This window comes from Sciurus vulgaris (genome assembly GCF_902686455.1).
Source record: "Sciurus vulgaris genome assembly, chromosome: 11".
In the NCBI taxonomy this organism is placed as follows: Eukaryota; Metazoa; Chordata; class Mammalia; order Rodentia; family Sciuridae; genus Sciurus; species Sciurus vulgaris.
This window is the reverse complement of record NC_136472.1, coordinates 89,515,361-89,540,945: the sequence shown is the minus strand read 5'-3', so window position 1 is coordinate 89,540,945 and position 25,585 is coordinate 89,515,361. Positions and strand designations below refer to the sequence as shown.

The 25,585-nt window shown below is 38.3% G+C and overlaps 1 protein-coding gene across 6 annotated transcripts in view; it reads right to left on the bottom strand.

Moving 5' to 3' along the window:
• The window catches only part of FAT3 (FAT atypical cadherin 3), a 621,727-nt gene that overhangs the window by 87,278 nt on the left and 508,864 nt on the right, over nt 1-25,585 (bottom strand). For 5 of the 6 annotated variants that reach the window (XM_079105519.1, XM_079105517.1, XM_079105518.1 and 2 more), the window contains 3 exons: nt 13,153-13,428; nt 10,548-10,758; nt 1,903-5,976 (listed from right to left, as the gene is read on the bottom strand). In XM_079105519.1, the coding sequence (XP_078961645.1) occupies nt 1,903-5,976; nt 10,548-10,758; nt 13,153-13,428 (4,561 nt within the window). Of the gene's footprint in view, nt 1-1,902; nt 5,977-10,547; nt 10,759-13,152; nt 13,429-25,585 lie in introns of those variants that run through there. The other variant, XM_079105521.1, reaches the window with a different exon arrangement.

Below are 25,585 nucleotides of genomic sequence, written 5' to 3'. Positions count from 1 at the left end.
GAGACATTCTTGATGGCTGCATTAGTTATTAGGGTAGTGATCGTGGTATGTGTTACTGGAATCTAGTGGGTGGAAGTCAGGGATACTGCTGAACATCCTACAATATATAGGACAGCCTCTCACAACAAAGAACTATCCAGCCCCCAAATATCAACTGTGCTGTGGCTGAGAAACCGTGCTCTAGGGAGGCTCAAGGTCCTCCCTGGGATATCACTTTCTTCTACTACTGGCTAGGATTCAATTATGCTTTAGCTGAATATTATTTCAGCGCACACAAATTTAACCTCTCTATTTAGTGCTTTCAGTGCAGGCAGGCCCACACCGTTCTTTTGTTATATAAAATGATTAATGGTCCTTTGTTAATCTGAGGCAGCACAGCCAAGTTGTGCTACATCAAGAGCAAAAGTTAAATCTAATTAAAATCAGTTGGTGGTTGGCATGGCTAATAGTAACAGTAGCTTTAAGCTACTCTGTACTCATTATTTCAGAAAAGTCGATGGGATGGTCCCTTGAAATATTCTACTGAGAATGCAGAGACTGTGTAAATAATTAAGACTGAGTAACAATTCCTCCAAATAGAAAAGTGTCTCTCCGAATGTGCAAGAAGCCTTTTCTTCCCCTGAAACTAAAAGCTATTTGCATTTATTTAATCAAAGTGTTGCTCCACTCACCTCTTTCTTCCCTTACCACTATATCTCATGTTTTAATTGCAGAAATACTTATTTTTGTGGAGGAAGACAGAAAGTATCAAATAAAGCATAAGATACATATAGTGTTCTTAAACAGAAAACACCACTAAGCAAACAGTTCCATCAAGAAAAAAGAAGCAGCAGGCTGAAAAGTGTGGCAACCCCACACATCGACATGTTTGGTCTACTGTGGATCTTATTCTGCAGTGATTAATTAACTTTTCCACTAACATAGTTAAGTAGATTCTGTGTCCTAAGGGCATTGTAATTAATTCATTTTTCACTGTGAATAATGTGGTTTTTCTAAAGGGAAAGCCACCTGACTACAAGTATTGATGGATTCCTTAAAATCTTTTGGCACATTGCTTGTGTTCTGGTTTTGAATGTCACAGCATCAAAATATTTGCTTTAACCCCCACCACTGAATAGTTTTTAGGAATCTTTTCCCCACACCATCAATGCTTTCTTTTGTTGTTGAAGGCCAGTTACCCCTAGGAAGCTACTCTCGATCAGTGACAACCCTTTGCATTGTGATTGGAAATTCTCAGCCCTGCAGAGCAATAGTGACATTTTTGCATACTCTTGATGACCTCATCCATCTATCTTGGCTTTCCCAAAGAACTGCTACTTACTTTTTGGAAAGACAGAAAAGGGACCCACCCCCCAAAAAATTAGAGTTCTCAGAGGAACCACCCCTTGGTTTGGAGGTATAATTTGGGATTTCTCAGCAAAATATCAAACCCTGTCTTCTAATTTATATATGTGTAAGCCTATGTGTTTTTATGACCAGGAGAAGTCTGTAGGTGAAGCCTACTGGGATCAAGTTATTTGTTTTCTTAACACTATAAAATGTAGAGAAAAGGAATATTGTTTAAAACATCTTTCCCATCCCAAGAGCTATCATCTGTATTTCTTCAATTAAAATGTGTGATCACACTCCTTTTTAAAATGATAAGAAGTGACAAGAGAATTGGATGTTAACCTGGGTAAATGTTGTAAGCAAACTAATGAACTCCAGAGTAAGGTTGAGTTAATAACCAATCACTGAAAAAACAAATCTATTAGTGATCTTTTTACTTCTTGCCAAAAATGCTTTATTATGCTCAGGTCCTCAGCTTGTTTTCCATCTTCTCTCCTGCTTTTAACCCTGCCCCCTCCCACCTTTATGTGGTAAGCAGGGGACATGGTGAGAACGGTGGGCACTGAGACATACCTGTAATATGGAAGCTCACTTGGCGATTTATGTCAGAAGTGTCCCTGTCCCAGGTGCTGAGGACAGCCACCACTTCCCCTGGGGGGTCACTCTCCTTCACATTCCCGCGGTACACCTCTTGGGCGAAGACTGGTGCATTGTCGTTTATGTCTGTCACCCTGACAGAGACCAAAGCTGTGGAAGAAAGAGAGAATGCCTCTCCAAGGTCAGAAGCCACCACGGAGAAGGAGAATGCAGGGTCTGTCTCATGATCCAGGTCCTTCAAGGTACTGATCCAGCCTGTGTTGCCGTCAATATTGAATGCTTCCATTACCTTTTCAGGGTGGGAATCTGAGTGGAGGGAATAAGTGACCTGCCCATTGGCTCCCCAATCCATATCGCTAGCTCTCACCTGTGTGAGTTTGGTGCCAACAGGCATCCCTTCCATTATGATGGTCTCGTAGCTTGAAGTTTCAAAGATTGGCTTGTTGTCATTCAAATCCAATACCTTGATATCTACGTCCACAGTAAACACAATGTCTACCTTGTCCAGGGGTATGGTAGCTGCTACTTTAAAGTGAAAAGCTGGGTTAATTTCATGGTCAAGGCGCTTGTCAAGCTTGATAGTGCCTGTCTCCTGTTCTATGATGAAGACACCTCCTTTGTTATTCTCTGGCCGTTCCCCATTAACTGTGCTGAACTGGACATTCTGACTAGGCAAAATCCTCAGGGTGTCCACTATGCTTCCAATGGCTGTGTCTTCTGCAATGGTAAAGGAGTACTGAGACTGGGTGAATGAAGGCAAGAATGTTTCAGGGGGGAGGACGTGAATATAGACAGGGATGAGGGAGTGCTTTACTGGAATGCCCCCATCTACTGCTTTGACAAAGAATGACAGCACTGTATTTTTCAACTGGTTAAAATTGCCCTTTGTAACCATCCAGCCATTGTCAGGATCAATTTCCAGGAGGTCAGCCACTGAGACTGAGGCCTCACTATATAGGGAATAAGTAATCCTTGAATTTGCTCCATCATCTGGGTCCATGGCTTGAACCTGAGTGACCAAGTGGCCTTTTCCAACATCTGCCCTGACACTGGCTCTGTATTCCACTGTCAAGAACTGGGGAGCATTGTCATTTTCATCCACCACAATCACCCTGACAGTACAGAAAGTTGTTCTCCCTCCACCATCAAGGGCCCTCAAAAAAATACTAACATCTCCTTCTAGAGGGTTTTCCCGGTCTAGTTTTTCTGTAGTGATGACCTGTCCATTGCTGTCTATGAGGAATCGATCCTTGGCAAAGTCATTGATGATGGCATAGCTGATCTGCCCATATGTGCCAGGATCCCCATCTGTGGCTCGCACATGAATTACCTTTGTCCCAGCAGCCGCATTCTCTCTCACCTCGGCTACATATGTGCTTTGTGAGAAGGCAGGACTGTACAAGTTAGCCCCCAGCACCCTGATGTGCACCTGTGCAGTGCTGGTGAACAACCCGTCAGAAACAGACACATTGAGACTGTACAGTGGCTCCATCCGCTGCTTTCGGTGGTTGGACAGTGTGATGATGCCACTCTTGCTGTCCATCAGAAAGCTTGTCCGGTCATTCCCAGATAAAATGCTATATTCCAACCGGTCAAAGTCCGAACTGTCTGCATCTGAGGCTTGAACACAGGTTACAAAATGACCCCGGGGAGCTAGTTCACTCACATATGATTCATAAATTAGCTGATTAAACACTGGAGGGTTGTCATTTATGTCAGAGATGTGGATATGAACTAGAACCTCACTGCTCAATGAGGGGAAGCCACTATCTGTTGCTCTGACTTTCAAAGTGCACTGTTGTACCAATTCATGGTCCAGCATCCTTGCTGTCAGGATTAAGCCACTTGAGCTGTCTATGTGAAAATAATCTGTGCTGTTGTACGTATCCTGAACAATCTGATAATGCACCATTTTATTGTTTTCTGAGTCTGCATCAGTAGAGACAACTTGCAAAACAGGTGTCCCAATGAGAGATGCTTCTGATAATGTTGTATTGTAGGCAGGCTGATCAAAAATAGGAGGATTGTCATTTACATCATTAACTAGCAAGTCAACTGTGACCTCAGCCCTGGCACCAGTAAGTGCATCACTAGCTCTTACTGTCAATTTGTAAACAGATGTAACTTCATAATCCAAGGGACTTACAACTTTCAGGACCCCAGTGTCAAAGTCAATGTTAAACTGTTTAAAAGGATCCCCATCAATAATAATATATATGATGCCTTGACCTTCTGGACTGGTAGCATTAATGCTTAGAACTGGAGTGTCCATTCTGACATCTTCATTGATGGAAGCTGTATAAAAGGGCTTATCAAACACAGGCATTGCTTTGTTGACAATAGTGATGGGAAGTTCCACGGATGTGGACAAAGAGGGTTTTCCACCATCTTTGGCTAAAATGGTTACTCCATACTCAATGTTGGATAAGTCAGAATTGAATGCTTCTTTTAAAATAACATTTCCTGAATTCGGGTTAATTTCAAAGTGGCCATAGTCATCCTGTAGGACATAGGTCACTTCTCCATTTGCACCTTTATCTTTGTCAATGGCTGTTACCCGGTATATCAGAGTCCCTGGCTCAGCATCAACTTGCACAGCAGCATAGTAAGGGAGGCCCACAAAGACTGGAGAATTATCATTTATGTCTTCAATATTAACCCTGACCACCACTCTAGCTACACGTAGATTGTCGAGTTCACGGCTGGCTTCCACCACCAACTCATATAATTCTTGTTCTTCACGGTCAAAGGGGACTCCAGTGGTCTGAATGACTCCTGAGGTAGATTTTATCTTGAATTTATTTCCTGGGTTTAAGATGCTATATTTTAAGGGCTCATTAAGGCGATTTCCAACTGCATTAACAATAGCAACTTTGGTTATGTTAGTGTTGTTCTCTGAGATTGAGGTGGAGTAAAAACTTTGTGTAAAGTGGAGGCCACTGTCCATGGCTTCTTTAACCATGATGGTGACCATGGATGTGCTATAGAACTTTCCATCAGACACTTTAACTATCAGCATGTAGTGATCTTTGGAAAGGTTGTTGTTTTTTATGGTGAGTACTCCACTATTTGAGTCAATTAAAAAATGGTCCAAGCTGCCTTCCATTAGGCTGTATGTCAGTTCAGGAGGCACCTCAGAGTCAGGGTCTGTGGCACTAACTTTGAGAACCTCCACTCCTACATAGGTAGGGAGAAGTAAGACAGTCTCAAACACAGCCTGAGTGAAAACAGGTGGGTTATCATTCACATCTGTCACCTCAATGTTCACTTCAACGGGACTCTCTGCAGTCAGCTGGGGGCTACCACTATCTCTCACATGCACATGAAAATGGAAATGGGCAATGGTCTCATGGTCCAGATTGGCAATTGTTCTGATGGCACCTGTACTGGAGTCTACTGTGAAGAACTTCTTGGCTGTAGACTCCACAATCTGATACACAAGTAGTGCATTCTGGTTGCTGTCAGCGTCGGTGGCTCGAATCACCAGTGGACTGTTATCCAAGCTCCTGACGATGCTATTGACTGGGGCAGCCTCACTTAGGCTGCCTGAGTATTGAGAGAAGAGGAAAACTGGAGCATTATCATTTTCATCAACAATCTGAATATTGACTGTGGCATTGGAAGCCATTCCTGCCATGTTAGTGGCCTGAATGATGAGTTGATAAGAGGAAGTACGCTCATAATCCAAAGCCCTCCGAGTGGTGATGACTCCAGAATATGGATTTATGGTAAAGATCCCATCGGTGTTTCCATCTTTGACTTCATAAATGAGGGTAGATTGACTGATGGCAGAGATTAGAATGACCGATGTTCCAATATCCACATTTTCATTTACTTCAGCTTGGTAGTCTTTATGAGTGAACTTGGGGTGAGAGTTATCAGACATGGTGACAGATATGCGCACAATTGCAGTGGCAGACATTGGCGGGGAACCTTGATCTGTGACTTTGACTGACAGGACAAACTGACCCATGGTTGTCATGTCTGGTTCTTTGGAAACAGTGATGATGCCCAGGACTGGCTCAATCTTAAATGTGTTTCCAGTGTTCCCTAAAATACAGAGATCAATAGGAAAAGAAGTTAAAAGTGAGTCATTAAAATATAAGATTTTTTGAAGGTTAACCCTTCGTGAAAATACACTCAAGTGCAATGTGGCCTATAGAAAGAAAATATGTACATACATTTCTATTCATTTCTTATCATTCTGAAAAAGAAAAACAGAGACTTCTCTTTCCAGGGTATTGAAAAGCAAGTGCAATAAATTTTCCAGCAAAATTATAAACTTTATATCCCCTTTCTGATCTAGGTTAAAAACAGCAGTAGCAGCAGTGGCACAGAACTGTGTACATTTAAGCTCGGAAATAAGATCTTATAGGAGAGATATTTCTGCTATGAATGTGTAGGACTTCTTCATTCCTAGCCTTGTGAGAAGAGGGGCAAACTGGGTGGACACACAAACTGATTTTGCTGGTATACGTGTATACATATGTGTCTAAACCAATGCCATATTCATATTTAGTTTTGGAACATTATCATGAAGTCATTTGGTTTCTATTTATCTCAAAGATAAGGTGTACTACATGGAATTAGTGCTATTTCACCCTATTCAAGTCAACTTCCTCCAAAATACCACTTTGGTATGTTGGATTTTATCAGGCACAGAAAATTCTTTCCAAGTCACCATTTGTTTTGCAAGTTGTAAGTTTTTTTTTTTTTTTTTTTTTCTAAATTCTCCTGTTCTTCACTACTGCTCTAACCCTCTCCCATGCCCTTGAACACACAGAGGCACACACAGACATAAAAGTAGACATAAAACATTACAAGGCCATTGCTCCAATCTGTAGCCACTCTATTCACTAAGTACCTGAGACCAGCCTGAAACCAAGAACTTGAATCAAAACCCTTACGAAATAAAGATGTGGCAACCTGCTTTTGCCATGTCTGACATGGGAAGGACTGTGGGCCATGACACTGTTGAGGTTTGGAGCTCTGCCTCTAAAACATGAAGCAATTTGGAATCTGGGATTATTGAGGATGACTGAAACAAAAGAGGAGCAAAGAAACAAAAGAACTGAAGAACGTAAAGAAGGTAGGTAGTGGCACGGAGCTCAAAAACAGTAGACAATGTGAAGCCACATCTTTCCCAAGTTGCTTCTTTATGCTTCCCTCCCCAGACTCTCCAATGCTTCTCAAAGAACACACTTGATTTTGTGATGAGATTCTTTTAAATCAAAAGTTAAAGATTCCCATTACTCTACTTCATCTAGATCTTTCCTTCTTTTTGAGTACTGTAGTATGGCAAGCATGTCAACCATTTAAATGTCAAAATCATTAAGATAGGCTCTTCAATTTAGGGGTAGTTATGATATGCTTACTGAAATATACAGCAAATACAGCTGTGTCTACTCTTCTTGGTACATACTTATTAAATGCCCAAAAAGCCAAAGGTCATATTCCTATAAAATCTACTTCAATAAAACACTTATTTTTCAAGAGGAAGCATATCTAATAGAGAGGCCAATTTAATTCCAACCCCACAATGTGATATGTGATATTAATCAATGTCATCTTTGATGTCAGCATGATTTTCTTTTTCACTTTGCCACCTAAACATGATCATTTTGTGATGACAACAACAGAATTTAATGATGTGTGAGTAAGTGTTTACATTTTCAGCGACTAGCATTGTGGAATCAGGCATGGATCCAACATTTGAACCACCATCATTTCACTTTAGCAATGGTCATCTTCCAGGGACATCACCTGAGCCAAGTCTCTGCATTCTTGGTTATGGTGTCCTACTTTAGAGTTTGTAGATAAATCCTCCCTTGTACCAGCCCCAGCAACATTTCTTCATTCCTAGTAAGATACATTACAGCAGGAATGAAAGGGAGCCAGCTCTTGACCCCCAGTCAAACTTTGTGGCCCTGCTGTCCCCTGGAAGCTGATCCACTTGCTACACCCTCTCAGGATTCTGGACTCATACTTCAGGTTCAAAGTGGGCCTTTTCTTTCTCTCTCTTCAACACACTGACCCGTCTTCTTGAGATCCACTTCCTGCCTATTCTCCCCTATTCTGGAATCTTTGGAAATGAATCTCTGCTTGCTTGTTTTCTTGGAACCTATGGAATCTTGTAGACATTTGGCAATGGGGCAAAAGCTGTGTTTCTCTTACTTATCTGATATATAGCACAATGTCTGCCACAACGAACATGCTTGATAATTATTTGTTGAAATGATTGAGAGGACAGGTAGATCAAAAAAGATTTTTTACTCTTTAGCCACTTAGGATCCAATATGCCCTATTCTAACTCAACTCTTGGTTAGATCTCTGTGCTGTGCTCTTCAGGATCACCACTGGCAACAAACAGAAAACCCAGGCTAAATACAAGTCCTGAAGCTCTGCACTCAAATTCTGCCTCAGTTCTTCAGACTAAAATATAAAGCTTCTGTAGTTAAGTTAGAGGCCAAGCAAGCCATAGGGAATTTATAGTCCACCATTAAATAGAGTAAAATCTTGCTTATCCAAGGTTTGTGAGAGAAGTTAAATAAAACATAACATTTTACACAACCATTGGCCATGTGCTAAAAATACTGAAGCACCTGTGATCTGCCTCCCTTTCTATCATCTGGGAAGGACCAGTCTAGGCTCAAGGTAGGTCTGTGTGTCTGTGGAGGTCTCAATGGCTACCGAGATTTCTTGAATGCATTTTAATTCTCATTATCTTGGTGCACACATCAACAAAATCACCTTTTTTGAGATATCGGTTGTTCCTATGGTTTTCTGGAGATTTAGGTTTTCTATATACAGGATTTCCCTCACTTCCAGGAATATTTTATTTTTGAATTAAGTGAATAAACCTGTGATTTCTTTTCTTTAAATTTTTTTTAGTAATACATAAAATTTTCATGTTTTAAGGAAATAACCTTTCTCTTGTTTTAGTCAGTTATTAAAGAAATAACTGAGCACCATGTTGTAGTCATGGAAGTTAAAATATAGGAGAAGCAGTCTTTTCAAATGAATGGTGAGTAAATGACTTCCTAAGAATAATAAATTGGGTGAAAGATTCTTTGGCTAAGTAAGAGAAATATAAGTAGTGTTTAAATTAAAAATATAAAAAGCAGGTGGACACTGAGACAAATGTTTAGAAATGTAGAAATAAAACTTTATATACAAATGATCACAGCATCATGAAACAATGTGTATGCATGAAAGAATACAGGGAAAAGAGAGAAGACAAGATCAGAGAAAACCATAGAAAGAATAAAAAGGATTGCGGGATTAGATGTCATTAGATAAATGGGTTGTCATGTAAATATTCATTTTTTGAGAATGTTACCTATAATATTTGTGGAATCAAAAGAACAAGGATTGCATACTTAAATAATAAAACTCTTCTGCTCTTCTGTGATAAACAAGAGATGGATGCAAAGTAGCATTTCTAAATATTGGTCATGCTTCAGGCTGAAATAAAATTCCATGGAAGCTGGCTATTATGAGCTAACATCTATTCTTTACACACACATACACACACACACACACACATGCACACACACACACACAGAGAGAGAGAGAGAGAGAGAGAGAGAGAGAGAACACAAGCTTAGAACAGACCCATGTAAAATGTGGATAACTAATACAGGAAATAATTTTAGATTATCATTTGATGTAGGAACTTTTTAAAGATGGTTATTGACTTTTCTTTTTATAAAATTTATAGTCCAAAACTGTCATTCTAGCATTCCTATTTTAATTCAACTACTCACAAAAATGTTCAACATTTAAATGAAGGGAAAGAAGTCCTTCTATCGCTGGCATAAAAGGAGATTGCATTTGGCATTATGCATAACAGACATAATGTTGCAGGACGTTTTAGAAATATGTGACTTGAATATTCAAAAAAGACAGAATAGGAGAAGGAAAATAGAGCAGATGAAGGGTATTTGTCATTTTCAGGTTCACAGTCTTATCTCTTCTTTGGACATTCATCTCTCTGTCATAAATGCTTTCTAGCTATTGATCTTCAAACCATCAGTACACTATGGTCTTGCCTTATGGGTGTTAAATCGATTTTAAAAGATCTCAAATTTAACAAAATGAGAGCCTGTACTTACTTATCTGTCAGGTTGAGCAGGTATCTCAGACCCCACATCTACCAAGCTCTCTGCTACTCAGACTGCCTCCAGTGAACTGTGCTAACTGTGAGTGTGTAGGGATTCTGAAGGCCACAGCCCACCTACTGACAAGTAAGCAAAGACACGTAAGAATCAATTCCACAGCCCAGCAACCCTCAGGTGACAGGAGGCTTTGGTTATTTTAGTCTGAAGCTATGACTTGTTGGCCCTAAAAGCCATAGAATGTATTACATATTTCTTTTCCATTCCAAGAAAACTTGAGATTGAACAGTGAAGGAAACTCTCCTTGCTGTCAATAATGGACGACATATTACTGACATGCCAAGAATTTTATGCACCGTCATCATAAAAAATGGGTAGTTTCTTGGCCAAAATTTCATCGGAGACGTTCCAGTGGTAACAATCTGAATTTACCATGGTGACAGAAACTACTGAGGTCGAATGCCATGCATTATGCTGCAATCTGTGCAGTGCAATAGCTCTCACCTGCTTCTATGGTATATATGAGCTCTGCATTTTCCCCTTTGTCTTTGTCCAGAGCCGTCACTTGCAGAACAGCTGATCCCAGAGCAGCCGACTCAAACACAGATGCTTCATAGAGTGGGTTGGTAAAATAAGGACTGTGATCATTAGCATCTTCCACATTCACAATGACTCGGGCTAAGTTTCTTCGATAAGGAAACTCCTGATCTCTGACCTTTAGGCAAAATACAAGAAGCAGTAGGACTAAAATCTTAAACAGCAAGAACTCAATGGCTATGTTTGTGGTGAAAACAAAAAAAAAAAAGGTAATGCACACAGTGCTTGATCCAGTTCCAGACACTTAGTAGGTGCTCCATTAACAGTGTTATTACCAAGAAAGAACACTGACTGTGAAAAAATCAAGAACAGGGGTCACATCATCTTTTTGCTCAGCCTGATCCTTGCCTATGGTCTCTGCTCAGCCTCTGTCTGCAGAACGAATGTCTTGATATCGCAAACATCACAAACATAGCATTCTGCTCTGGGACCCCTTGCACAGTCACTTTCCCCTTGTCATGTGTGTTAACAGCTGCTCATGGAATGGTAGACAGAGATTCTTCTAAAGGAGAAACCAAAGAGTGGAATTAATGAATATGATGTTGGCATTGCCATTCATTCATTCAACAAACATTTATTGTCATCTATTATCCAACAAGTTCCTTGCTTATTTCTGGTAGCTTAATAGTGAATGGGATATAGCTCCAACCCTCAAGAAGCTTAGGGTTGGGTTGGGAATACAAATAAATAAATTGGTAGGTATAGCACCCAGCACTAAGTGCCAGCATGGGTTACCTAAAAGTGCCCTCAGAATATGCAGGAAGAAGAGCCTAACCTAGCTTTCAGCTTCCTGGAAGAAGTGACAAGAACAAGTAGAAGTAGTTAAATGGTGGTGATCATGGCATGTGGTGCTTTGAGGCAAGAAGATCCAATAAACTCAAAGGCCTAGAGCTAAGAGAGAATCCTGACCACTGGTAAGATGACCAGTCAATTTCTACTTTTGTGATCCTTTAACTTGGCTTGATGGCTTTAAAATGTCCCCTGGTTTGCATATGGCTGAAGCTTATAAACAATCAATACTTTAACCACATTGTTATCCTATAATTTAATACAGCACTATTCAAGTGTGTATTCTTGACTTGTTCAATTTTAGACTGCATAACTTCAGAGAAATGAGAATAAATTAGAAAATGTACTGAGAAGAGCCATCAAAGAGAAAGGTTCATAAATAGTACCTGGAAGGAATAAGTAACATGAATAAAATGGTTTAGCTGGAGAAAGGCAGTAAAAAGGAGTTGTTTGCTCTAAATATTCAATTACATAAATGACACTTGGTAGAGGGCGACCAAACTGAATTCTGAGTTTGTTAAGTATAGAATGAACAGAAATGACTTGAGAAACCATGAGAATGGAGTTAGTAACTGGCAAGTTTCTGCCTTTGAAAAAAAAACACATGCAAAATCAAAACAGTGAGTGTGCTGAATTTCTGTAGGCTGGTGTTCACACATAAGGACCAAGCTGAACTCTTTATTTTGGAATTATTGACATCTAGGTCAGTTTCAACTGTTAGCTCCAAGGGTCTAGGGACTTTTTCTCTTTTGGGTCTTCAGTGCCTAGAATCATGCTTGGTTCACAGTATGTACTCAAGAAATATCTGTTGAATGAATGAAGGGCCAGGGGGTAGATCAGATCACCTCTGTGAATCACCCCTTCAGTTCCCTGGAGCCTTAGCTGGAACCCACAGCTGAGGGCATGGCACTCAAATTTCCTCTTGCCCAGGAAAATCTCCAGTCTTGATTAGGAAAAGTAACATTTAGCGCAACATTACTTTTAGCTGCTTCTTGGGAATTCATAGAATCTTAGCATGCTTTAAAGCCAATCAGTGCACATGATTAAGTCTCTGTCATTGTACTGGATCTTAAGGAATTCAGGGATCTGTTAGGCAGTGGCTATACATTGCCCATGGGGTTCTTTGGTCATTAAAGGAACAGATTATAGGCCATAGAGTTTCTTACTAATCTCTACTTTACAATTACTTCTCCTGCATGATTTGAACACAAATTCAGACTTAAGACTCTCTACAGGCTTTAGACTGTGTTGAGATCTCTTCGTATGCCAGTATTAACTCCTAGGTTCAATGGCAGTACAAAAAGTACTCAACTGTGTCTCTAAATGCTTTCAGGGACTGAGCATTGCACAGGCTGAGTAAGTAAATACCCTTGTGACTGACTTCTCAACTTTTCCACACATCTTCTGGATGCAAATCAATGGTAGAGCCAGGGACTATGGCCTCTTCCTCTCTTCTCAAGCCAGTCTGTTGGCAGCATATACTTGTCTGCCAGTGTCTGCAAAACTTGTCTAATATTTCATCTTGGCAAAAAATATGGAGCTGCTATCTAACAATAGTAATTCCTTATGGAAACAAAAAGGCAAAAGTGAATACAATCTAGAAGTGAAAAAGTCAAATTGACTACTACTTAACAAAATTTAAGGGCCCTATACTTTTGAAGACTAAAGCATGAGCCTTGAATGGTTAGTAGTCCTGTCAGATTAGCAGTTTGTCCCTACCTACCATTACATTGAGAATGTGCTTGTCCTGGGCTTCATGATCCAACCTCTCAGCAGTATAGAGCACACCAGTGCTGGGGTCTATCCGGAACTTTCTCATGCTGATGGAGTCGATGCTGCTGTGGACAGTGTAGCTCAGCTTGTGCTTCTCATCTCTGTCTGTGGCTTCAATCTGCAATATCTCTGTATCTGGAAGCACATCCTCAGAAATCGTCACATCATAATGGGGTTGAGAGAATTCTGGGCCGTTATCATTATTATCCAGCACTTTAATAAATACCTATAGTTAAAAGAAGACAAGAGTGATCACGAATGCCAGTTTACTCATTGCTAATAAAAGAGGCTCCTCCCTCACACTCCAACCCCATGTCTTTGGATTCTGACACCTAGAAGCTGTCTCAATATGTATAAAGCTCTTATAAAAAATCCTCTCTTTAATTAGTAATTCACATTAGCAGGAATATAAACAATGAGCTGATCAATATCTTCACTATTAATTGAACAGGCAAGCTAGTCATTGGAAGGTAATAATTCCATGGAATTATTTGAGGCACAATGGAAAAGCTCACAAGGTGACCTTCTTTTGGTAAATTCCTATTATCTCAGGTTTTTTTCTATGAGTTTCTTCTCATAATGGACTTACGTGGTGGCAGTCATGGAATGGGAAAAGCAAAAATGAAGAATCAGAGGAAAGGGAAGAATGAACAGAGCTGGATTTAGCACAGTCAGAGCTTCTCAAGGGTAGTGTTCACAGCTTTGAGAGGTATTATGGTTTAGATATCAAGTGTCCCCAAAAAGCTCATGTGTGAGACAATGTGAGAACATTCAGAGGTGAAATGACTGGGTTATGAGAGTCTTAACCCAATCAGTGATTTGATCCCCTATTGGGGATTAACTGAATGGTAACTGAAGGTGGGTAGGGTGTGGCTGGAGGAGGTAGGTCCCTGGGGACTTGCCCTCAGGGTATGTATTTTGTATCTGGTTAGTGGAGACCCTCTCTGTTTTCTGATCATGCTGTGAGCCACTTCCCTCTGCCACAATCTTCTGTGATGATGTTCTACCTCACCTCAAGCCCTGAGGAATGGAGCCTGCTGTTTATGGACTGAGACCTCTGAAACTATGATCCCCCAAATGAACTTTTCCTCCTTTGAAATTGTTCCTGTCAGGTCTTTTAGTCATAGCAGTGAAAAAGCTGACTAAAACAGGAGGGTTGAAGAATGTGGTGTTAATGGTAGCTAAAATACAACGTGTCCAAATTATTTTCTTTCATAAAGCATTTTGCTATAAAATTTTCTAAGTGTATATAAAGCTAATAACTTAATGCATGCTCACATATTCATCACTGAGTTCTGACCATGATCTACACAGCGCTAATCTGGTTTCATCTAGCCTCCTGTCTATTAACACCTGGTACCCTATTTTATTTTGAAGAAAACACTAGCTATTATATAATTTCAGTATATATCCTTAAAAGATAGGGACTCAGAATAAACAAACACACATGCACAAACACATATAATAGTATAATTGTATCCAAACAGAGAAAACAGTAATCCTTTAATATCAATAGTTAAGATATATTTCTTCAATGGTTTTAAAACCTATTGGGCTTGTTTATGTACATATGTGTGGATATATGTATATATTAATATCTTTTAATCAAGATACACAAATAAAATAAAAATTTTGCATTCAGTTGATACATCCTTCAATTATATTTAACTTATCTGTTCTATTTCAATCCGTTTCCTTGCAATTTTATATTATTATAATAACATAATTTTCTCTTTAGTTTGCAGTCTGAATTTTGCTCATAGCATCCCCATAGTTTTTTTCTATGCATCCGTCTGTTCCCTGTACTTGTTATAAATTGGCAGTTTGGTCTATGAGACTTGATAAGATTGAGGTTCAGTTTTCTCTCTCTCTCTTTTTGTTTTTGTTTTTGACAAATAGCCTTCAAGAGTGGCACAGTATACTTCCTTCTGGAGATGCATGATATTGGGTTCTCCTCTAATTCTATAATGCTAGCTGCCATGTTATATAGGTAACATGAATTTGTTAAAAATTTCAAATGATAATTTTTCATTCTATGGTTTCTTCCTAATTTGGTAGCTGGGATAGTTCTGTAAAAAGAAAATTCTCCACTATTTGGTTACTCTGAAATATATTTCATATCAGAAAGGCAGGATTAATAACTAATTCTTTCCCTCTATCTTTTAGAAATGAGATATTGGTTCCTTAACATCTCTAAAAGTAACCAGTGAGGTATTTTTTAAAGCATTATATGAACTCATGACTTTAATCACATCTGATTGTTTCTGTCCACTGCAGTATTATATTCACTGTTGCATGGATAATCCTTGCTTTGCCAGTGGGAATTTCTTCAGGTTGGCTCTAGAGATTTTTTGACATAGCCCTAGTACTTCTTTGCTTTCTGATAATTGCCACTGGTAATTTTTTTCCTAAGATATGTCGTACATTTTCTGCCCCAACCCTGAATTACCCATTTCTTCAAAAAGAGTTGATTTACTTTTAGTTAGAAATGATATTGACGGATCATAATCTAGTGCTAAGAATGCTCATTGCTACTGGATTTGCTATGCGTTTGGGTTTTGTTCATTAGACACAGGAAAGGGTTTTTTTTAAAGAAAACAAATATTTCATGAGCTTATACTACTATAGAACATCAAGTTTTACTTAAAGCCATTGTTTTTATATTTTTTCTCCTTTCTTTGACATGCTGACATTTTTCATATTCAATGCATTCATCATAATTAGCCATTGCTTTATCTGAAATGCATGCACAAAAGTCTCCAAATAACAAGACCACCATTGTTATTATAATGAATTGCAATTATGGTCATTATAAACAATTTAATATTATTTTTCAGTTCTTTTTGTTCTTAGGAATATGAAGTCAAATTAGTATGATTAAAGTCATTTAGAATAATTCTTCTTGGGAAGACATGCCACCAACCAGATATATATTTAACAACATTTGCTCCCATTTACTTTCAAAAGTTAGACTTGCCTTTTTAACATTTAATTGTTTTATACTATATAAAAAGGTATCAAAGTCAACTTCACAAAAATTGCATTCAAAGAAGTTTGGTTTTTATACCTTTCTCCTTCATCCTATTCCCTTATTCTCCTATGGGTAATTAAAAATAAAAACCTTTAGGGTTTGTTCAACTATTTTGTTAATGTAATCATATTGTATGTACTTTTCCCTACCATGATTTTTCATTTAACATTGCAGTAACATTACATTTACAATTAACATAAAATTAGCATTGGTCCTCAATTGTGGATGATTTTTCTCACTAGGGATATGTAGCAAAAATGTCACTTGGGAGTGTCAGGAGACACTTTTCATTGTCACAACTGGAAGGAGCTATATTGCCAACATCTAATAGGTATAGGCTAGGGATTTTGCCAAACATACTACAGTGCACAGGACAAGCCCTGCTACCAAAGAATCATCTAATCCAAAATGTCAGCAGTAATGTTGCTGAGAATCCTGTAGATAATGATGACACACCAGCATAGAGATACTCTTCCAATGGGCAGATGCATAATTTTTAATTCAATTAGTCCTCTACTAGCATTCATTTAAGATCTTTCCAATTTTTTCCTCTTAGAGTATGCAAAAGAGCCTTGTGCCTGTGTCTTTCCATATTTTTGCTAGCATATATTTGGGTACTAGAGTTGGAATTGTTTGATGAGAGGATTAGTGCTTTTATAGTTTTGTTAGATATTTCTGTATTTCCCCTTTCCACAAACTTATCATTTTGCATTGCCATAACAATATATAAGAATGGCTTCATGGTCTTGCCAACAGTATGTGGGCAGACTCTGATTTTTGTCAATCTGATAGATAAGAAATGACATCTCAGCATAGTTTTAATTTGCATTTGTTTCTTAAAAAGGTTGAGCATCTTTTTATATATTTAAGAGTCATTTGCATTTCTTTTTCTGTTAAACTATTTTTATCAGCTCATTCTTTTATGGCTTAGCTGATCTTTTCCTCCTTTATTTTTGGGAACTTGAAGCTAAACATTGCAAATTATTTTCAGTTTTGTCATGTATTTTACATTTCTCAGTGATTTTTTTAGGTGAAAGGTGAAAAACATCAATCTTTTCCCTTATTGTTTATGGACATTATTTGTTTATTTGTTCATTCATTCATTGGTATTGGGGATTGAACACAGGGTGTTATATCACTGAGCTACATTATAGCTCTTTTTAATTTTTTAATTTTGAGGTAGGGTCCCACTAATTTGCCTAGGCTCCTTTAGATTTGCAATGCTGCTACCTCAGCCTCCCAAGTAGCTGGGGTCACAGGCATGTTCTATAGTGCTCAGCTGTGTTTCTGGGTGGTATGCCACAGTTTAAAATATTCCATGTACTTTGGTTATAGATGAACAAACCCATCTTAAAAAATAGCGTTTGTATATTTCCTTTTCTTTCATTTTTATTTCTAATTCATTCAAAAGTTTTCCTAGCATATTATGTGAGAAATGGATCCAGATTTATTTTTTTCCCACATGGCTGTGCATTTATCTCAATGCTATTGCCTGGAGGACTATTACATTCCATTGATTTGAGAAGCCACTTTTATTCTATATTTAATTTACATATGTAATTACTATATTTCTGGATTTTCTATTCTGTTCCATTGGTTCATCTGTCTTTTCATGTACCAATATCAAAATGTCTTAATTGTAGAAGCTTTACGATATTTTTTGTGTTTGGAATAGGCTCTCTTTTATTTTTTTTTCCTTAGTTTTTTGGCTATTGTTGCTTATTTTTCTTCCTTACAAACTTTACAATCAAGTTATGTAGCACAGGAAAGAAACTTCATGATATTTTAATGGGAATTATGCTAAAAGTACAGGTTGATTCTGGGAGAACCAACTTCTTTATATTGTAGTCCTCCTCTCCAAGAACACAGTTTGTTTTCTCATTTGTTTAAATTTACTGTTTTGTTTTTCTGGGATATTTTAGTTTGCTTCCAATATATTTTGAGTACTTTTTAAAGGATGTGCCATCCTAAGAGGGGTCACTTTTCCAGTCGCTATGGTTTAGATATGAGAGCTCATGTGTGGGACTGTAAAGAAAGCTTAGAGGTGAAATAATTGTATTATGAGAGCCTTAACCTAATCAGCACATTGATCTTCTGATAGGGATTAACTGGGTGGTAACTGCAGGCAGGTAGGGTATGGCTGGATGAAATTCATATTGGGGGCATGCTTTGGGAGTATATATTGTATCTATGATGAGGGGAGCTCTCTCTGCTTCCTGGTGCAACATCCCCAGCTACTTTTCTCTGTTACATTTTTCCACTATGATGTTGTACCTTTCCTCCAGGCCAGAACAAAGGATTTGGCCATCTAGGAACTTAGACCTCTGAATCCATGAGTGCCAAAATAAACTTTTCCCCCTCTGATTGTTCTTGTTAGGTTTTGCTCTTCTTGGTCACAGAAATGAAAAAGATTACTAAAACATCAATGTATCTTTTCACCTGTTTCATTTTTCTGACTGTATATGTAGATTATTTAACCAATGTTAAATTTATAATCTGTTCTTTTACTGAAATTTATTTTCATTTGCAATTGTTTTTTCATTCATTCTTTTGAGATTTTCAGCTATATAATCATATCACAACTAGAGGTAGACTAATCTATTCCTTGATAATTCCTATGACACAGCATACTTTAACTTGTCTAATTGTATTGTCTAATACTTAACAGCCTAATGTTAAGTGGTAGTGGGCATAGTGATGCTCTTCTCTTAATGATTCTCCATTAAATAATATGCTAGCATTTGGCTACATTTCAGAAAGCTATTTATTTTTAAAAGTAAATGTAGACCAAGCATGGCTATCCTTATAATTGGCTACATGGTCACTAATTTTGGTACAGATATCCTTTTCTGAGTGAGAGAAAAGGGGCAGTGTTATTACTGCTGGGCCAGAATGACTTGCCTTTGGACGTGACACAGACATGGGATAAACTTTACCCTGAAGTTTGTGCTAGAAAAAGGGTTGAGAAATGTGCAAACAGGGTTTTGGGTGTTGTTTTTCATGTTCAATGTATGTGCAAAACCATACCAGATTTCTTTGAATGCCAACTCTTTCCTTCAAAAAGTTAACTTAGTCAAGATGCTAAAATATTTGTGTTCACAGAGGCAGTTATATTAACTGATGAAAAAGCCTTTCTGGCCAGCAAGCCTGCCCTGACCTTCATGAAGTTTCAAAGTTGATGTGCTCTTGAAAAGCTTGCCTCTTTCTGCTTGCTTTGTCCTGAGCCTAATCTACAGTCAGAACAAGTGTTTCTCTGTAAAAGACTTCCTTCTCCTCATTTGCTTTTTATTTCCCACAGTTGGGGCCATTTGTGAGCTCCTGAACTAACAAACAAAGCAAAGTAACTCTCAAAGATGTTGTGTTCAAAATGGTAATTGAAATGCCTAAAGAAGTACAATGGAATCAAAGCAGGAGGAAACCCGAATATAGGAAGTCTCTTCAGAGCTGGTTTCAATGCTGCCCACCACAAACACTTTGGGTTTTGCAGGCTCCTCTAAGCTAAGTCTGGGTAGATGCCAAGTCCTGCTTTACAAAGGCTCATGGTATGAAGTGTCCACGGGGGCGAGTTGTCGAGTAAGAGCTCTGTCTTTTATTAGAGCCAATTAAGTCCTAAATTACTGAAATTCTGTTCTGCTTCTGCTGGTATTTCCAAAAACATATTCAAAACATCCTATAGTTGTGATTTCAAGGTGATTCCCCTTGTGTTCTCCCTAAGTTCACAAGTTTTGTGTTTGAATGCATAAGTAGAAAAACCAGGTCAGTTAGTACTTGTTTTAATGGTGTATAAATCTGTATCATATTCATACCTTGAAATTTAACATCCTTAGCTCATCAGTGGGGATAATGTTAAGGGTTGTACCCTAAGTCACCAGAGTAAGGCCAGACTCAAACTCAGTCCTATGGAGCCAAGTCTGTATTCATTCCATCATACCATCTCCATGTGCATCTAAGTGACACACACATCAAGAATAAATGTGTGTAACTATGTGTAAACAAATATGTGTTCAGATATTATATTCTTTGCTACAGAGAAATCCTATTTTATAAAATAGATAACTGACATGGTCATTCTTATTTCAGGAACATTAATCATGAGATTATTTTAAGTAGAAAGTTCCCTGCTGCCTACAAAATTGGAATCCATTTTCAAAAATTGATTTTCTTCTAAGTTTTCAGGCATACAACTATTACATATACTGGAATTTTATCTCTTTTATTTAATAGAGCACCTCATATTTTAAGAATCAGCTTGCTGCCTCACTTCTTCTATATGCCGGGCAGTTGTTTCAGCATTTCCTTAATCTAGACACATGAGGACAGTTTGGGCCACTGCTTTTTTCACCTGCTAAGTGGCAGATGACACTTAAGGGGATGAAAGGTAGCCCTCCATGAGAGAGACATCCCCAGGGAATCTCTTGATCTAGGATTCATGGAACAGCATTAGCAAAAATGATTTGCTTTTCCCTTCTTTATAAGTAGGTGTGGAGTGGAAGGAAGAGATAAGACGAAGTTGAAATCTTCAAGGTAAAATCTGCTTTCTATGGAATTCAAACAGAAGTAATGGAAGCCTCAAAGGGTGGTGGTCAAGGATAACCTTAGGAATGCAGGTTACAGCCCTCCCAGCCCCAAGGAATGCTGGTCCTTTGTCAGAACAGCTATGGCCAAGCTCATTTAAGTACCTGTGTGGGTTCAAGAATTTTAGAGATTATTGAAAAGAAATTTTTCACATTAGGTTTGGCTGTAGCACATAAAAACACAAGCTGGTTTTTTTATCTTTATAAATCCAAAGCATGACTTGAATAAGAAAAGCATATTAAAATCACAAAATCACACATTCTAAGTTCCTGAATCAATTCAATGTAACTTTGAGATTATTATTTGGCCATGAGTATCTCTACTGTCTTTGATGAATAACGATAAAAGTCACACACATAATTTATAGCTCTCAGGTATGTTATTCCAATTTTAAGTTGAAAACCAGATTGTATTAATAAAGTCTGTATGCATTCAGCACATCATAGATTCCAAGAACCTTTTCATACCTTTTTTGAATCTTACTACAGCCCATGAAGCATATAAGGTCTCATCCCCATGAGGAAGAAAAAATGAGCCTTAGAGAATAAGCTACCTCCTGTGGCAACACGGAGATTGGGCAAGTGCTAACTTGAATTTGGGCCACCTGACCCTGAGTCAGTGTTCCTTCCTTAAAACCAGATGGTTTTCCAGATGAATCAAATTGTATACTTTGCATGTATATATAGATGTGTAGGGAATGTATTTATAGAGAGATGTACCTAGAATGGTATGAGATTTCAAGAAAGAAGAGGGTTTGTACTGTGCACACCTGCATAGGCCACCTAAACAGTTTGAGCCTCAAGGTTTATCATGTAAGCTGAGTGTAATGATAAAACCTGACTTAACTACCCCAGGGCTTCAGGGAAATAAGTCTTGTAATTTAAGTCTTTTTATACAAACATCAGTCATTACATATTTCTGACTTTTTATTCACTGACCCTTTGGAAGTGCATATTGTAGATTCATTTAAATTTGATACAAAGATGTGGTGGGTCAGGTTTGGGAACCCAGCTGCCTGGGTCTGAACCCATGATCTACTGAAGTTATTTAACCTTGATTTGTCTTTATTTCCTTAACTGTAAAATGAGGATGACAAGAGTGGATTAGATTCCTATTTCCACATAAAATGTCACCACAAAATTAGAAGTTTAAAATGACATGCATTATTATCATCTCATCTCTGCAGGCCCAAATCAAGGGTTGGCACAGATGTGCTCCTTGCTAGAAGCTCTTGGAAATTTATCTACTGCAAGTTCACTCAGGTTATTGTTCAAATACAGTTGTGATTCTAGAACTGGGGTCCCTCTTTCCTTGCTTACTATCAGCTGAGAGTCTCTTTCAACTCTGTAAGGCCACCTGTACACCTTGTCTGTGATTCCTCCATGTTTGAGCTAGTAATGATATCTCAAATCCTTTCCACACTTAAAATCTTTGACTTCCTCTTTACCACCTCTTTTCTACTTAAGGTATCCTGCGATTTGGTTGGGCCTACTTGTGTACTCCAGGATCTTCTCCCTTTATTTTACCTCCAAAGTCCCTCTTGCCATGAAATATAGCATCAAAATCCCAAATATTATGATTTGGACATCTCTGGAGAGGGGAGAGCCATTCTCCCTGCAACAAATTCTAGCTGCCTCATGAAGTAATTTTGAGAGTTAAATCAGTTCCCATCTTTGACTAGTGGAAACCAGTTCAAGTTGCCTTTTGTCACCTTTAACAAGACTCCACTAGACTTTTCTGGCATGAAAAGCAGTCTGCCCCAGACTCCAGCTCTAAACCTGGAATTAGCTATTTCTACAAGGAATCCTGGTTTCTTTCCAGATAAATGAAATATAAAGAGCACCATCTGGGAACTAGGATAGAATTCCCCTTAAAAATCATTTTGTAGTGCTCCATTGTGTTTGGCAGGATGGTCATCTCACCTCCTCTGGCATTTCATTGTCTCTGCTCTTTATGGGCAATGGTTCCACCTGGTTGCCCACTCCTCACCTGCTGAGAACAGCCAGTGCTCCTATGATTCCTCATCTCATCTCCAAGCAGACAGTAAAGACAGGGATCAACCCTTTCACCTCTTCTAAGCCAGATACCCCCACTCATTTCTAGGCTTCTAAGACATCAACATCGGGTCCACTTTTGTTCTATATTATATTATAAAAGTATAATAACAATATCCCTCACAAAATGCTTTTAAAACTCATTTTATGCATAAGACTTTGACCATCTCACCAGGAGGTTTCTGTAAATGCGGGGAAACTTTGTTTTTGCATTTAGTTCATCTGAATCTTTGTACCTTGAAACCCACATTGTTTACATTCTGTACTCACACTAGGCAATCTTGGTGAGGAAAGGGGTGTTTATTTGTCATCAGATATTGTAGCTCTGAGGCACAAGAATCCTATTAGAAGAACGGAAAAAACTGAAGATGAAGGAAAGGTTCTCAAGTAGGCACCAAATTCCTCAGACTCTGATTACTGGACATAAGTGAAGTAAAATTCAGCATGTTGTTGATGGCTGATGTGAAGCCTGGATCATATCATAGTTTATTATCCCAAAAGAAAAGGGAGAATTCCAAATTTCAAAGAATTATTGAACAGGTGGTTTGGGCTATAGGACATTTATTTAGTTAAGTGGAGAAGGTTCTCAGCTTGATGGTGGAATCATTAAGTTGCCCAAGAGTCATTCACTGGAGCATGTGTTACTGGTTTCTAGAAGAAATCTAGAATGCCTTTGTTAAAATGTCCTTGACATCAAGGGTATTGCCTGTCACCACTGCCAGGGAAGCTTGGTCAATATGAGAGAGGCCTGGATTGGCAGAGGCTAGTGAGGTGGTCAGGTTCAATGCAGCTCCAGAGAGTAGTGGTGGTTTTCTGATAACAGTCACATAATGATGACACAAATGTTTGTATTTTAGAAACTGTCAGTTCTTAGTTCCTAAGAAGGTAATGGTTCTAGAAACAGAGTGGGATACTTTTGACAAGAAAAACTCTTGATACACTTTATTAACCTCCTGAGCTAGGCCCTACCAATGGGGACTCTGAGTTCATTCTAATTCTCTAACTCCTTTGAATCAATCTGGAGAAAAGGCTAACTGTATATTAGTCTGAAATAAAATCAACAAAACAAGACTTGAACAATGTGTGCTTTCAAAGTCTTATAACATCTGCTTATGTTAATTTTTTTAATGGATGTGAGTCTTCAGAATTTAAAACTCTACATCACTAGCTGCTACAGTTTCTAGTCCCAGCTACTTGGGAGACTGAGGTGGGAGGATCACCTGAGCCCAGGAGTTCAAGACCAGCCTAGACAACAAAGTGAGACCCGCCCCCCCCAATCTCAAAATAAATAAATAAATTGGTTAAATTAAAATTTTAAAGTACATTTTAAAAATTAAAACAACAACTCTGTATCATTGCCATCTCAGGCACCTAGTTCAGCTGTTAGCACAGGGTTTAAACTTAAGAAATACTTGTGGAACAACTGCTATTAATGATTTCTCATCTGGTCCTAATGGAATTCTAAAATAAAATTTTTGTTGATTTTTTTCTTTCTTTCTTTTCTTTCTTTTTTTTTTTTTTTTGTTAACATGAATAAGTTGTGTGCTTCTGAGATCCAGCCTATTTTCCTACAGATCCTGATGATGTGTAATGTCTACTATTCATTCACTTATACTAAAAATATTTAATGAATATCTATAACATTCTGGGCACACTGAATATCATTTATTTCAACTGGTATAAAACAACAGAGAAAAGTCTGAAAATGAGTATGATTTCATGCTTGATTTGTGTTTTACCCAAATATGTCTTAGATTTTTAAGTGGTAATAAAAAGTTGAGGTTGCATATGCTGAGACATGGCTAATTTAAAAAATCCAATTTAAATTTACGAAGTGAATTAACACTGAAGATGTAGTAATTCTGCAGGTGGTTTGTTCTATATTAGTCTTCAGGGCAGGCTTTGAGACTGTGTTTTCTGTGAGACCTCAGGTAGGGGGCCATTTGCATGGATCTAGATTAAGTTTTGAAAATACCCTGAAGCAGCATGGTTGGTAGGAAGACAATATAATTTATTGTTCCAACTGGGGCAATCTAGAGAGTGAATGGGGTATATTGAAAATTATGCCAGTGCAACAGGTGTAGATTGGATTCTTTAAGGCAAACAGGATCACGTGGTCATCCTAGGTATCAGGAAGTAACCCAGGCTGTTGCATCAGTGCAAGTCACTCCCCTGTTCTGGGGTATATTCAAATCTGAAGTACAGAAATTGTTCTAAAATGAACCCTGCTGCTTTCTTCAACTTCTACGATTCTATAATTACAAACAGACTTAAAGGAAAGAGTCTCATAATATTTTCAAAACAGCTTCCAAATGCAATGCAGTTGGCTAGACAAGCACATGAAATTCTCTCCCCCTTTTAAAAGTGCACACTTATATAAAAGTTATATAACATTTAAAATAAATCAACACTTGCTTCCTGGTTAACAAAATTTTTAACCTCAATACCTGAAGCATTGTGTTGAGAAAGATTCTGAGGATACAGCTGGTCTTAGCAGGGGTAAAAGCCTTGATCAATAAATGATGCCTTTTGGACCATGGGAACAGCAAGGAGAAGCAGAGACAAAGACAAGGGATTACAGCATAGGCATATGTTCCAGATTTCTACCATAAGTATGCTAGATCTCTGGTGCTAAAAATAAAACAAAACACATGCACAGCAAATTGTCTGAAGTTGATGTCTAGCATTGTGTTAGTCTTACTTAGGAAGAGGTACTAACCCAT